Below are 14,961 nucleotides of genomic sequence, written 5' to 3' on the forward strand. Positions count from 1 at the left end.
GAGTGCTCCGCTCCGGTGAGTGTAGTGAGCGGATTTCTTAAAAGCCCTCACCACACAGCCACCGAAACAAGACCTCTTAAAGGTGGCACAGTCAGTGTGCGGTGCAATTCAACTTAAACTTTTTACTTCGCTCGGTCCCGGCCAACCGTACTGAGTGACCGGTTTGATCGTGATCGGTTCTCGCCCTCCCCTCTCGAGCGCGGCCAGCACAACACAACAAAACAACAACACACGGCACACTCAAAAACCCCAGCTTAGCTCCCCTTGCTTGCTGCCAGAAACCAACCCTGCCACCCGAAGAAGGAAGCAGGGAGAGGGGGAAACGGTTTTGCCGTGTGTGTGTGTGTGTGTGTGTGTGTGTGTGTGTGTGTGCGTGTGTGTGCGCGCCCGTTTTCGACACGAAAAAGCCCGTCGACCGAGCTGCAAAGCTGCGCGACGGTCACAGCATTAAGTCAGTGTCTCCACCACGGTCCCAGTCGGCGGAGGTTTCTTTCCATTACTGCGCTGCCGTTTGCAAACACAACAATTCGTCTCACTGTTGAAGCCACCGAGCCGAACCACCAGCAAAAGCAGCCGACAGACAGCGGCGAACAGACAGACCGAGTGCGTGCGTGACCGAGTGCGTGGTTTGTTGGAAGCCAGAAGCCAGCGTGCAGTCACTTGCCCTGGCGAGGACAATTTTGGGCGAGGGCGGTTTTGGAAGTTTTTTTTTCCGGTGAACCTGAAGTGTGCGTGAAGGCAGCGAGGAAAGCAAGCGCAGGGAAGCAACCGTGTAGCGAAGACACGAATTAGTAGTAGTAGAAGCAGTAGTAGAAGTGAGCTATTCCAGCAAATAGCAAACAAGTGGCAGGGCGAAAGTGTACCGTCAACATGGTGAAGTTGCTGGCCTTAATTGGCATCCTCGCGCTAACGGTGGCAGCAGGTAAGCTTACTAGTTTTAAGTACTCGCTCCCCCTCAAAACACACCCACTTGCCTTTCCCTACAACGGCATACAGAGGGGTCGATTGCTACAGAACGGCTGACATCATCAGCAACACCCACAAACCCAAAGGAGCGTTGTGGGGAAAGGGCTTCCGCTCCTTGCCCCTTTCGCTGTGCCAGTTTGAGAGACTTTTTTTTTCGGGGGGTGGAGAGGGCGTTTTCCCTTTAAGCTCTTTTTTGCGATCGTCAAAACGAAAAAAAAGACAGTGCAATTCCCGTTGAGCGCAAACGCAACGACGGCACGAACTGCTGCACAAGAACCAGTTTCTGTGTCACACACACACACGCGCGCGTAAAAGCAGATCGGGTGACTGCCGGGTGAGATGGCGGGGAGGGAATGGGGTGCAAAACCTTTCACAAATTTGCTCACCCTATCGCTCACCCTTTGCACGGCTTACGCCTTACGGGGGAGTTTTTGCTGGCGATGGTTTGACACGCATCTACGACTTTGGAACACAAACGCACAAAATCGATCGTTAGAGTGGTGCTGGTAGAGCTAGCCCCAAAACGAACCATCTCCAACGACACCTCCACACACTCCACCCACAAAGAGGACTGAACATTTCGGAGCTTCTCCCACAGGACGGAATGTCCTAATTGCAACTAATCGCGAACGCTAACACTTCCGCACCGTAGCTCAGTGTAGCTCACACACACACACGCACGATTACCGCACAGACGGTGCCTCAATTTCCCACCCCATACCGGATATGGAGATGGAGCAAAAAATAAAAACGGAGAGACCTGAATAGCAGATAACATTATACAATCAGCATATCGCTCGGTCCGCTTGCAACGTCCCGATCGGATGAATTGCGGACACGATCACTAGCGTCACCCAATCGCGTGTTGTTTTTTTTTTGTCGATCCTCAAGCGGTTTGCGGGCCGGAACCGGGTCGACTTGGCTGGTTTGCTCTGGCGTACCGGCTTTCTTTCTCCCAGCGGGTATTACGTGATAATGCAGCAAACTGCCCGCCGACACTACCGAGGATCCGGTGTGGATCCTGGGACGAAAGAGCGCGCGGAAAACCTGTTCCGTCAGCGCATAATGCAAGCCAATTTTGAGCACACACTCACAACCTCTTTCTCCAACTCTGGGACTGGGAACTGGGGTGGATGTTTTTTGTTGTTTCCAGGTGGAATTCGAAACCGTACGTTTCATTTTTTTACGTACACAAAAACGAAGAATTTAAATGCAGATATTAAGACACGCTCGTAAGCGCGGGCGCGGTGGCCATCCAAAATGTCACCTCAAACTCGATGTAAATGGGTTCGATGCAGTGGAACGGGTGGAATGGGCTACGCAATGGGGGTGTTGGTTTAACAGTCATATAAATACATACAGATTAAATGTAGTTAATGCTTCAATATCTTCAAGCTTCAAGCTATATTTTCCAAGAACATGAGCAGAAGACCTACATCAATTGCTGAAGTTTAGTTCAGGAATTCACTCGGGATCTTCGTTGAGACAACTTCTGCTGTGAAGAAATAGATGATCTTGAGGATATTGATGTTTATCCCAGAGCTTCTTTAGCTTTGTCATTCTTTGTCTGAACTTCTTCTGAACATATGAATGCATCTTCAAAAAATCCAATATTACATGCTTAAGAGCATCTGTTTGTTGACGTACAATCAATAATTCCCAAGTTCCTCCAAACTACTAAAAGATATTGAAGATATGGCCTTTGAGGCTAGGCTTTTTAGGATTTTATTCACATTCATTGAATGGTTTGTTTAAAGTCTTTAATAGAGAGATTAATTAATTCAACCTTCACTCTTCCAATATCCTCATAAACCGTAGTACCCTTCGAGCCAAGTATTGCGTTTCCAGCTACGAAAACACTTAAACTGTTAAGCCTGGTACTTGCGGTACCTTAACTACTGAAGCGAAAATTATGAGCGATTTTGATTGTAATTTCAACATCCCTGGAAATGGCACTAATGTACCTCAAGCCACATATAACTTCCCTCCTTAAGTTGTTAATTGGTCTGAATTTGCTCGCAAACAGGAGGTTTTAAATTTTCTCTCATATGTATTTTGCCCAAGTTGTCCGAAAAAACAAAACAAATAAAATCCAACACAATCGATAGCTGGCAGAAATTTTGGTGAAAAGATAGCTCCAAAAACCCTCCCGGTACAGACCCACCCCTGATGAGTCGTTGCTATTCTGCTGCGTGTGCAGCGTGCGTCATTAATGAAGCTCGAGCGCAGCGCTACCCGAGCCATGCCAAGCAATTATGGGTGTGCGGGTTACTTATTTTGCCATTACATCCTTTTCAGCGGTCCCGGCTTCATCGCATAAAGTTGATTTGTTGTTTCCGCCGGTTGGCAGCCGGTAAGGGAAGCGCCAGAGCGAGCGCGCGGTGGTGGTGCCTTATGCAATGCACGATCGCTCGCCGAGGTAGATCGGCGAGATCGTGCCACAGCTTTCCGCGTTCAACGCATGCCGGTTGTGGTTGCTTGCAATCGAAGTGATAGTTTTTTTTTCTCTTTCTTCTTTATAATTTGCTTTTCAACATCCAAACCGCTTCCTTGATCCTACCCCGTCAAATGAGAGGAGATAGGGGGGTGGCTGATCGACAAAATCAATCTTGTTTTTTCGATCCCACCCCCCCTTCAGTAATGATTGCCATCAAGTGCGCAAAGATACAGCAAAACAATTGCGATTGCGTGGTCGGTTTTCGGGTTCATTAGCTGAACCGTGCTCGAATCGAACCTCTGGATCATACCGAGCACCGAGGAAAGATCAAACAAATGAACCTCAAACCCATTGAGCATGCTCCCCTCCCCCACCCCCTCCATGACGGCTTGTGAGACGCGCCCAGATGATGAAAGGAGACCGAATGCTGCCGTAGCAACGGCAGCAGCCATTTATGCTGGTATGGAAAATGATCCATTCGGCTGGCGGCAAGACCCTTTCGCAACACGGTTTTGGGGGTGCCGCATCAAATGTCAAACGGAGGAGGAGTGTTTGCCTCACACCGTGAGATGGGTTTTGCGTTCCTTCTTTTTTTGCTGCTGCTGCTGCTAAGCTCTCCCTAGATTGTTGCGATTGCCTGATCACGAATCACGGCTCGATCGCTTACACTGTCCTGGTTGTCCCGCCGCAGCGGCAGATGCATTCCACTGCCGTCCGGGCCTTTGCCAAGGGCTGCCAAACCCATCGCCCATTCCGACACCGACTGTGGCTAAGTGTGTGCCCGTGGGGCAACTGCAGCTGCACCTGTTGCATTGTACTTGTTGCCGCTGTAGAGTGTGTGAGGATGAGCGTCTAGGGCTTAATGTGTAGCCTGTGTCACCTTTTGTCGGCGAAAAAAAAGGGGAACGCAAGCAATGGTGACACGCTTTTTTGCTGTCACAACGTCACAACGAAACTGTTTGTATAAATTACACACCGTTTCGCACAAAATGTCAACACTGCTTGAACTCTAGCTGATTGCACGAAACAACAGTGGTTGATGGTTTAACTGCGTAAGCACACACCATCCCATCTCGCTGACCCGGCATCGGTAATTTAACACGCTCATCAAAAGATCGATTACCGTGGGGCTCCAACGTCGCAACGCAGTCGGGGCGAAAGTTTGGCTCAATTCTCACCGTACCGAACCCCGCACTGATCATCACCACCCACCAGCTCGGAGCAAACTTTCCCCTTTCAACGTCAGGTTTTTTTTGTATTGTTTTTCTCACCCCATGCGCGTGCAAAAGATCGATCGGACCCCAGTGCCCACTTAAGCATACCACGAGGAGGGAGGGTCAAGGTTCAAGCGATCTACAAGTGATACTTAAACCGTACAACCGTACCTCCGTACCTTGTGGTTAGTCAATAAATGTACCCCGAGTCACCGTCACCGTGCCGCACAGGGGGGGGGGGGGGGGGGGGGGAGGTAACCTTAATCATTCCGGCTAACTGCTCATCCCCCTGCACCCATGCATGCATCTTGCCGAATTGATGCGCTCCTCACGCTGAGAGCCGTTCACGCAAACGCGCCCGAGGGCAATCGATTGCCCAACCGATGGTTGGGGTGAACAAAAAGAAGCCACACGAAAAGATGAATCTTTGCCTGGCACGGGCGATCGGTATCACGGCCCTGTGAAACGGGCACTAGGTCGACCCGGGCCAACATGCTCCACCATTAGCCGGTGGACGGTAATAGTCGCCGTGCCAAATTGCCTGTTCAACCGGTAGAACGAAGTGCACTTCGGAGCACGCCGAGAGTGCTGGAGAGGCTCACTTTACCCTGGGTGTACTAGATTTACGTTTAACCGTTCTGACCTTCGGTGCACTTTACATACCCATCTTGCATTGAGATTGAGATTGAGAGTATAAGGTTCGATTTCGTTCGTTTCATGTTTTTTTTTCCGCGACCTTCTTCCTCCTCCACACAGCCACGGCCGAAGTGCGAATCAAGCGACAGGCGGAAGAAACGACCAAGAAGGAAGAGTCATTCGAGAAAGAGCTTTGCAAAGACAAAGATGCCGGTGAATGGTTCCGGCTGGTAGCGGGCGAAGGCGACAACTGCCGTGACGTCATCCAGTGCACATCGTCGGTAAGTACGGCACTGCTATACGGCTGATGCTTGTGGATGCCTTCCCGAAACATCGTACCCGAAAGCTTACTAATCATCTTGCTGGGATGTATTTCTCTATTTCACCACCAGGGCCTGCAAGCCATCCGCTGTCCTGCCGGTCTGTACTTCGACATCGAGAAGCAGACCTGCGACTGGAAGGACGCGGTAAAGAACTGCAAGTTTAAGAACAAGGAGCGCAAGGTGAAGCCGCTGCTGATCACGGACGAGCCACTGTGCCAGGACGGGTTCCTTGCCTGCGGCGACGGTAACTGCATCGAGCGCGGCCTGTTCTGCAACGGCGAGAAGGACTGTAGCGACGGCTCGGACGAGAACTCCTGCGGTAAGTCTCCGAACGATTTCACAATCGCCGATCGAATTTCTCCCGAAAATGTTATGCGCTAAAATTAACCACACAACCACGCAGAAAACAAGACAAAAAAACACATTTTCGTTGGAGGCCGTGCCATAGATCACGCCCGTTTTAAAATTCATATCCATAACTAGCAGCAGCAGCAGCATCCTCACACACACACACACACCCGACTGGCACACAATCGAGTGCGCGAGTCGAGTATTTGCATAATCCTCCACAATCCGCGCCAAGGCGTGGCAGCGAAACTGGATTCCTTTAAATCAATCCAACAGCAGCGGCAGCCAAGAAAATGAAGCCAAATTCCACCTAATCGAGTTGTTACGAAAAGTGGTGCTAAAAACCACAAATCCCGCCCTCCCCGCCCCCGCCCGTTCGCGTCACCTCCCTCAAAACAACCAGTGGCAACTCCGGGGCGCGCGGTAGAAAGATCACATTCCACAAATGCGCCCGCAACAAACACACAAAGGCGCGACACGCTTGCCACGGTGCGGCGATCGGTTTTCGAGTTGCAGACGCTCTGAAATCCAAACCTGGACGTCCTTGAGGGAGAGCCGCCGTTCGGCTCGCCCAGCTAGTCGCCACACGTTGCTTTTAGCGGGGCCGGGGGATACACAGACGATACACAGGCTTGCCAAACATTGGCCCAGCAGGATCGAATGGATGCCTATTTTTGACTCTTCAAGCTCTTCTCTCCAAACACATTACCATACGCGCCTCGTTCTTCGTGGTCTGACCTTGCACAAGCTAGCCGCAACACCAAAAAAAAAAAACGGGGAAGATCTTGCGATCGTGTTGTTTTGGCAAAAAAGTCCCCCACCGAAGTGCCTTGTACGCATCGTTCGTAGACGACTCTTATGCGAAATGATTGTAGTTCGGCTGGCAGCTATTTTTAGCTCTGTTCACACAATACGCAAAGACAGGTTGTGACAGGCGAAGGGATTCGGCCGCTCTAGGGCGAATAATTTCACCGCAACAAAAACTTTCTCTTTCCCCCGGTGCGCGGTCTTTCCTGCGCGGTACAGTTCTGTTAGGCAGCAACCACGCACACCACGAAACGAAATGGAAAGGATCTTTTTTTAAAAAAAAAACGAAAAAATACTGCAAAAAAAACCATCACCTTTCGATTCCCGGGTTTGGGGCTTTGCGATCATTGCGATCGACATCACGCGGGCCATTACAAAATAACACACTCACAGAGCACTGAAAAAGGTTTCTCGCTTTTACTCTCGCCTGAATCCCTTGACTTTAAACCCAGAGCTAAACGCAACAAATGCCGGCCCACAGTGGCTTTCACATTTTGCATGCACTTTGCGCTCCTGAATGGTGCGTTTTTCACCATTTTACTGTGTGTACGTGTGTGTGTTTGTTTCGAGTTTTTATTGTTGTTGTTTTTGTTTTCGGTTCAAACTATGCAGCTGGGGTAAATTGGTGATGTGGTAAATGCACGCTCGCTCGCCTGCTCCCGTTTTGAGCCGATTTCCTCCAACGCGCGTGCTTGAAGCACAGGAACAGCTGTGTAAAACTGGTGTTTTTTTTTGCAAATATCCTGCACCTTCATCAGCGAAAAAATAAATAAAAAAAACTCCCTAGACACACACACGTAGATGAAGGTGAAAGGAGAAAGGCCGATTGCTGGAGCCGGATGTAAGCGTGATTCTACGGTTCGGTTGTACGGTGCGGGGCCGATTTTACTGTTAGCCTTTTGCTGCCCCGCGGGGCAATTAGCTTGGTCGATGGTCTTTTTTGCTTGTTTGTTTCGCACCCTCACCCTCGTCTACCCATGTTGTTTGCTCTATTGTACCGGCAAAAAGAGAGGTTTGGAGGATGGTCAGAGGGTTCCTGATAGAGTGGTGTACATACTACCTTTGACAACACACTCCGCAAAAGGTTATGCAGCGTAGGAATCGCGATGTGATGCGCGCACGAAAATAGCAACACACGAAACAACAATCACAGCAGCAGCAGCAGCAGAAACGGCAACAAAAACAGACACACACACACACACACACACACACACACACACAGATCATCGGGGTCTAACACGCGGACAGCAGGTGGAATTGCAAAAGCTTACGCAACGGTTTACCGTGCATACGTCGACGTCTTCATCGTGGTTGCCGTTGTCGTCGTCATCGTCGTCGTCGTCGTCGCCGTCTTCGGCCAGCATCCCAAGCGAGCCACAATGTCACGCAAGGCCTGTGCCTCTTTTAGGCGCTGGGAACAACAACACTTTCTTGCCTGCAGCCGAGTCTTGGGTCCTATTTTAAGAGCTCCTCTTGTTCTTCGCGCCGGTCGAATGGTCGCGGCTGGTTCAATAATTATGTGCGCATATTTTAGACCATGGTGTGTGCACACGGTGGTGTGACCGAACCGACCGAGTCAGGCGATTTGCATCGATTTAAGTTGCTTACGCTAATAGGATGGGAATAGCCACTCAGTAGCGTGAGCCTATTCTGAGTTGATGAGTTAGAATGGGGAGTTAAAATTGAAAACTTTTTGCTCCTAAATTGCCATCAAAACCGAAGTAGAAGTTGATTGCCGGCGTTTTTAAAACACTCCTGGCGATCGGACGAGTGAGAACTCGCCAAAGAGTTATTTAACACACGAAAGAGTTTATTTGCTGCAAGAGAGTTGCTAGTCGGTTTGAAGAGTTATTAGTTATTAGTGGAGATTTAACTCTCGAAAGAGTTGTATACATTTTAAATGCCTGTAAGTGAGTTATTACTCGTCGAAATGAGTCACTCAACGAGCTTCAACTCTCAAATGAGTTCGGAGAATCAAAACACTCGTCAAGATTTAGCTCTCATAAGAGCTATTACAATTACTAATGATTCTGTACACTGTGAGTGCGCTACAACTCTTTGCAAAGAACTCAAAACTCAAATGAGTACTTCATGATACAGGATTGAAGTATTGTACTGCACAGATTTCACTCTTTGAGAAGCTAATAATGAAGCACAACACTGTTCAGAATGTACCAAACCATCCTGTGCAATGACCCGTCCCAAAACCCCGAAGCTGTGCTCCAAAGCACACAATTTGTAAGGCTGGCACAAAGTCTCTATAAAAATAAAGAAACAAAAAAAATTGTAAAGCTTCTAGCCAAACATTGCAACAGGACTCAAACCATGCCTGCACGGCAAGTCGGTCGAGTCCGCCGCCGACCCGGTGTATGTCGCGTGTAATTTCTCTATCAATCTGCGAAGGTGCAGCAGACAAGATTCCAGGCCGGTGTTTAGGTCACTCGGATCAGCCGTACCGGAGTTGCCATACCATGGAGCTCGACGAACCGGTCTTGTGCACACGCCCGGCCAACCAATCTGGTGTCTCCGTGTGTGTGTGTGTCGCGCTGGGAGATAGCAGGACTACAGCCCCTCTGCTCGCCTCGAGGATTTGCTTGTCGCTGCGAGTCTGTGGCGGTAAAGCGGGTTTGTAGGTTACACGCCGATCGGTGTACCCTTTCGGTTGGCAACTCTTCAGCCCCCTCCCCCCCCCTTCTCCCCGTTATAAGTTTCATCGATCAGCTCAGCTGGCTTATGTAATCGCACCGATACGCGACGGCAGCAACCCCCGCGGGAGGGATCGAGGCCGGCTTGGGCCGGGGTAGGTTTTTAGTCTAGTCTTCCCTCCCAATCGATCGTTTGCAATCGATCGTTTGCAAGGCACCACAAACACACACATTGCGCTTTCTCGCTGGCAAACGCGGTGGCGGTGGGAATTGGATGGAAGAAGAAAAGTTCAATTTCATGCACCGAACGCCAGCCGAAATGCCAGACACAATGAAATTAAAGGAACCGGTGGACGACCGGCACGACCGGCTTAGGCGTAAATCCCAACCCAACGCCCAATTCTTACCCACCCGCGATCGGTTTGGGTATGTGTGTCGTGACGTGGGTTGCGGTACTGCCGAACTAATAGGGTTATTTATTCGCTATTTGCTTAGCCGTGCGCCAACAAAAGCACGCCAGCTGGGCAAATTGTTGAAATAGCATCGCTCTCGTTTGGTCGGTAACGATACAGACCAGTCCGAAAATCGAAAACAACATCGCTCCGTTCGGTCTTTCATCACCTGGATCTAGACCGCCACACTGGCCAGTAATGGGCAACTGCTTGCTAATGGAGCATTGTTGATTAATTTCCGTCCCTTCGTGTGGTGGCCATTTAATAAAACAGCCACAACACAGCCAAGCACAGCGCGAGCATGAGAATGCACTTTTCGCGTGCAGACATTCCACTGTAGGCTGTAGGTGTTATTTGCCCACGGCACACAAAACCTTACACGGCTTTGGCTAGAGGGCTAGAGAGCTACATGAGTTACACGCGGACGTTATGTTCCAAGCCACGTTTAACGAGGCAGAACAACGGTGATCGTCAAAGCGTGCCGGGAGGTGAAAGGTGAAGCCTACAATTTCCGCATCAGAATATCTAGATAGTTCCTGCACGCCTCTATCGTACCAGCGCCTTCAAGCAGGTACATTGTTTCCAGGAACCCAGGAAAACCTACTCAACTTGAACAGTCTAGAAATCTAGGAAGTCTAACGGCAACGTCTAGCGGTGAGCTCACACCTGTTAATTGAATCAACAGCCCAGTCATCCCTCTGTGTGGGGCGTGCGTTAAACTTTGCCCACCTCATGTGTATCTAATTTGAAGGATCGTGTCAATTTCTGTCCCATCCGATAGAATACATCTCATACACCTTTCTTACTACGCGTCCTTCATCGCGGTGCGCGAAAGTTCCTGGTGGTAGCGCTTGAAGGTTGGCCACCTATCTTAAAAAGGGAGGCCTGCGAGTGGCAGAAAAGTCCTGAACTTTCCTGATATTTACCCACCCTCGGAGCAGCCCCTTGGGAGCAGGTGCAGCACCTACTACTCGAGCGCTGGATCCGGTTTGTGCGCTGATGGTGCTTAACGTGCGCCAATCGCAAGAAGCAGGAAGCAATCAGGAAGCGTCGTCGGTAAGCTGCCACTTAGCTGCCCTCCACACCACAGTGCTGTGCTGGCGATAGTGCGGTGGCATATATGGGTGGTACGCATAAAATGCGCACACATCATGGCTCTCCCATGCTGTAGCCCTTCCCTTCCGCATACGTCACACAGTGACCACAACAACGGCAGCAGCAGCAGCAAAAAAAGAGATATGTGGAAGTAGCCGCGTATTCCAGCTACGTGTCTCAGCCACGTCGTCGTGGTCGGCTAGAGTGAGCAGTGAGCGCAACGTTTGGGTCAGACCTACCACACACACACACACACACACACAAACAGGTTTAACTGAACCAAGGGGAAGGGAGGGAAGACCGCTCATTATAGACTGCGAGGTACTGCTGTGTGGACTGGCGGTGGTGACTTATTTTCGGACACGCGGACATCATCTGGACCTATGTCCAAAGTTGCCGAGACAGCAGCGATGTTGCTGCAGGAGATATCAGGCAGCCCTCCTCCTCCTCCTCCTCCTCCCTCAACCTCCTTATAAGCTGTCTCCACTCCCTCGGGAGTCCGCCGACACGCCGTAAGCACACACTTTCGCTTTGCGTAATATCACCTTCTCCTCTGGCCCGGAGCCGCACGATCGCTCGGGAGACGCATAATCCCGGTGAGCCGGTTTCGAGCCGGGCCAAGAAGGAAAGTAACACAAGCAGACAGGCAGGGCAGCAAAAAAAAAAGCAAACCTGAAAAGCACACACACAAACTAGGCCCCGCGGGGCGCGATACCGCTGCCACGCCAAAACCAACCTTCACACTCTCGAGCGCGCGCGCGCGCCCGCACGGTTATCAAATCGGCGTGATCTTTACGGATCTTTCTCTCCGACGGCGTGTCTCGACACGGGTCACGCCGAGATCGGGCGGGTGTGGCACCACCACCGGTGTGTGTGTGTGTGTTTGCTTCGATATGTAAATTGAATTTCACTCTCGATTTCGTTTGAGAAAACTGGATTTCGCTTGGCTGGCCGCGTAAGACCTGGGACATAGCAACAAAAGGTTGCTTTGTTTTCTTATCAGGTTTTCGGGGCTCTGTTGGAGTGTTGTTCGCTTTTCGTCGTGATTTTCAATGATTTCAGTGTCCGATCAGGTGGGGAGGGGTGTTTGATTCCCGCAAAAACCGAAGCAAAAACAAGCATTTTGATAGACGGCTGGGAGGGAAACCACAAGCCAGACGAGGTGTCCTTTCCGAAGCTGACAAGTTCATGCTTTCCAAAGCTGCATGCTTACACGAAGCTTAACATCATGTCGATCAGTTCCCCGGTCCGGTCTGCTGCTGCTGCTGCTGGTGGTGGTGGTGGTCAACATGTTTTCTTTGTTTCGTAACAACCGCACCATCAGCAATGTGAACTAACGAAGATCTCTATCGAAGTCGCACGGAGTCGTAAGTGCAAATGCAATGTTCACGGTCTCGATCGGCGTTGTTACTGCTTCCATTACGTTTCTTTTGTCCGCTGCTGCCACTGCCCTTCTGGCTGCAAACCTTGAAAACTTCGCACATTGTCCGGGTCCGGGGCCGCAACGCTATTAATCATCCCAGCAGCTCAAGATAACTTTTAATGATTCTCGAGAGAAAGAGATATCGCTCACTCTACATGCTCAGTCGCTCGTTGCTTATGTTTGACGTTTCGGTTCATATCTCCCCCATTGCCTCACGCTAGATATCGAGAACGACCCGAACCGTGCGCCACCGTGCGACGAGTCCGTCTGCCAGCTGCCCGATTGCTTCTGCTCGGAGGACGGTACCACCATCCCGGGCAGCCTGCCGGCCAAGGATGTGCCGATGATGATCACCATCACCTTCGACGACGCGATCAACAACAACAACATCGACCTGTACAAGGAGATCTTCAACGGCAAGCGCAAGAACCCGAACGGTTGCGACATCAAGGCGACGTACTTCGTGTCGCACAAGTACACCAACTACTCGGCCGTGCAGGAGACGCACCGCAAGGGGCACGAAATTGCCGTTCACTCTATCACGTAAGTACCCCGAGAGTGTGTGTGGGGATGCATCATAGACGCGATTGATTTGTTACGAGATAAGGGAAACGAAGAAGCCTTGAAAGACCTCGCAAGACACCGTACCCTATTGGTCACTAGGTCCAAACCTCCACCAACATTTGTTCTCTCTCCCCTGTTTTTTTTTTTTGCAACTGCCACAACAGCCACAACGATGATGAGCGCTTCTGGTCGAACGCTACCGTGGACGACTGGGCGAAGGAGATGGCCGGCATGAGGATCATCATCGAGAAGTACGCCAACATTACGGACAACTCGGTCGTGGGTGTGCGTGCGCCGTACCTGCGCGTCGGTGGCAACAACCAGTTCACCATGATGGAGGAGCAAGCGTTCCTGTACGACTCGACGATCACGGCGCCGCTCTCGAACCCGCCGCTCTGGCCGTACACGATGTACTTCCGCATGCCGCACCGCTGCCACGGCAACCTGCAGAGCTGCCCGACGCGCTCGCACGCCGTCTGGGAGATGGTGATGAACGAGCTGGACCGCCGGGAGGACCCGACCAACGACGAGTATCTGCCCGGTTGCGCGATGGTCGACTCCTGCTCGAACATTCTGACCGGCGATCAGTTCTACAACTTCCTCAACCACAACTTCGACCGGCACTACGACCAGAACCGCGCACCGCTCGGTCTGTACTTCCACGCCGCCTGGCTGAAGAACAATCCCGAGTTCCTGGACGCGTTCCTCTACTGGATCGATGAGGTGCTGGCGAACCACAACGACGTGTACTTCGTCACCATGACGCAGGTCATCCAGTGGATCCAGAACCCGAGAACGACCAACGAGGTCAAGAACTTCGAGCCGTGGAGGGAGAAGTGCGTCGTCGAGGGACAGCCCGCCTGCTGGGTGCCGCATTCCTGCAAGCTCACCTCCAAGGAGGTCCCCGGGGAGACGATCAACCTCCAGACGTGCGTCCGCTGCCCGAACAACTACCCGTGGGTGAACGATCCGACCGGCGATGGTTTCTTCTAAGCTTAGCTTATCTTCTGCAGTATCCTTCTTGACCATTTTTAACATGTTTTTTTGTAGCTTTTCTCGATGCGTCCTTAGTTTTTTGTTTTTTAGCGGAGGTCGTAAACACTCAATTTTAGAGCAATCATTCTGTCTCGATTTTAAGAGCGGGACGACTGTTCAATGTTTCGTTTTTAATCTTTCACTTTATGAACATGGGGAACTTCTTTCCGTTTCCTGATAATACTGTCAACGCAACCGCACTTTTCTCACTTTTCGGTGCGTTGCAGATTTAACATCCCGTCTTCGACCACCCCCGAGGAGCTAGCTGGGTAGGATCTTAGCGACCTTTTGTTTTTTTTTTTGTTTCAGCCCTACCTAGTCTCCTTTTCCCGGCTACGTCTGGTCTCGCGCCTCGTTGCCTCGTGCACTGCCGGTGGCCATTTTCGAGACCTATCCTGACAAAGCCGTCCCTCGAGGCAGGGGTTGCAAGATGGAATCCATTCCACATACACACATGGAATGTTGCAAACAAAAACGAAGAAGACACGCATAAAAAAAGAGTAGTAAGAGAACAACGAATGCTGTGGATATTACAATTATGTATTTTTTTTTTGTCGTTTATAACTTAATTTAATACACAAACAAGATGGAAAATTAAAGAAAACTCAACTGAAGTAAACAAATGGAGAAAAAAAATTGCAACAACAAAAACACTATTATTCCAGAAAACTATCCACTCAACTCAAAACTGCACGGCAAACGACGACGAAAGTAAGATTGACATTTTGTACATCCGAGGAGGCAGCGGAATAGAATGCAAAAAAAAATAACGCCTCTCCCACGGTATGCGTAATGAGCAGAAGGTATCCCTTCTTCTCTTTCCTAGCCCTCGTCTAGTGGAACTTGACGAACGGTACAATGCTAAACACAGCGAGCTCTGCACATGCTGCGTTTTGCTGCTATAACACCGAACCGTTACTAGCTTCGGTTCTGTACCGCGCTTTTCACCGACTTTCTCGCTCCACTGCTCCACACGGGAAACCTTCTCGACTCTCGATTAATATGTAAATACTGTG

At 50.5% G+C, this 14,961-nt stretch overlaps 1 protein-coding gene across 1 annotated transcript; it reads left to right on the plus strand.

The window, feature by feature from the left end:
* Positions 1 to 420: 420 nt before the first annotated feature.
* On the plus strand, positions 421 to 14,400 carry LOC1280733 (chitin deacetylase 1). Its single transcript, XM_320597.5, has 5 exons — positions 421 to 922; positions 5,374 to 5,534; positions 5,646 to 5,895; positions 12,568 to 12,889; positions 13,075 to 14,400. Exons 1-5 carry the CDS (start codon positions 871 to 873, stop codon positions 13,901 to 13,903), a joined length of 1,614 nt encoding a protein of 537 aa, XP_320597.3. The 5' UTR covers positions 421 to 870; the 3' UTR covers positions 13,904 to 14,400.
* The last annotated feature ends 561 nt before the right edge of the window (positions 14,401 to 14,961 follow it).

The sequence above is a fragment of the Anopheles gambiae genome, chromosome 3 (genome assembly GCF_943734735.2).
Source record: "Anopheles gambiae chromosome 3, idAnoGambNW_F1_1, whole genome shotgun sequence".
Classification (NCBI taxonomy): domain Eukaryota; kingdom Metazoa; phylum Arthropoda; class Insecta; order Diptera; family Culicidae; genus Anopheles; species Anopheles gambiae.

Bases quoted from the DNA above. Each gene is read 5' to 3' on its own strand.
- LOC1280733 (XM_320597.5), top strand. From the start codon at position 871: ATGGTGAAGTTGCTGGCCTTAATTGGCATCCTCGCGCTAACGGTGGCA. The intron at 923-5,373 runs GTAAGCTTACTA...TCCTCCACACAG, and splicing joins CGCGCTAACGGTGGCAGCAG to CCACGGCCGAAGTGCGAATC. The intron at 5,535-5,645 runs GTAAGTACGGCA...TTTCACCACCAG, and splicing joins TCATCCAGTGCACATCGTCG to GGCCTGCAAGCCATCCGCTG.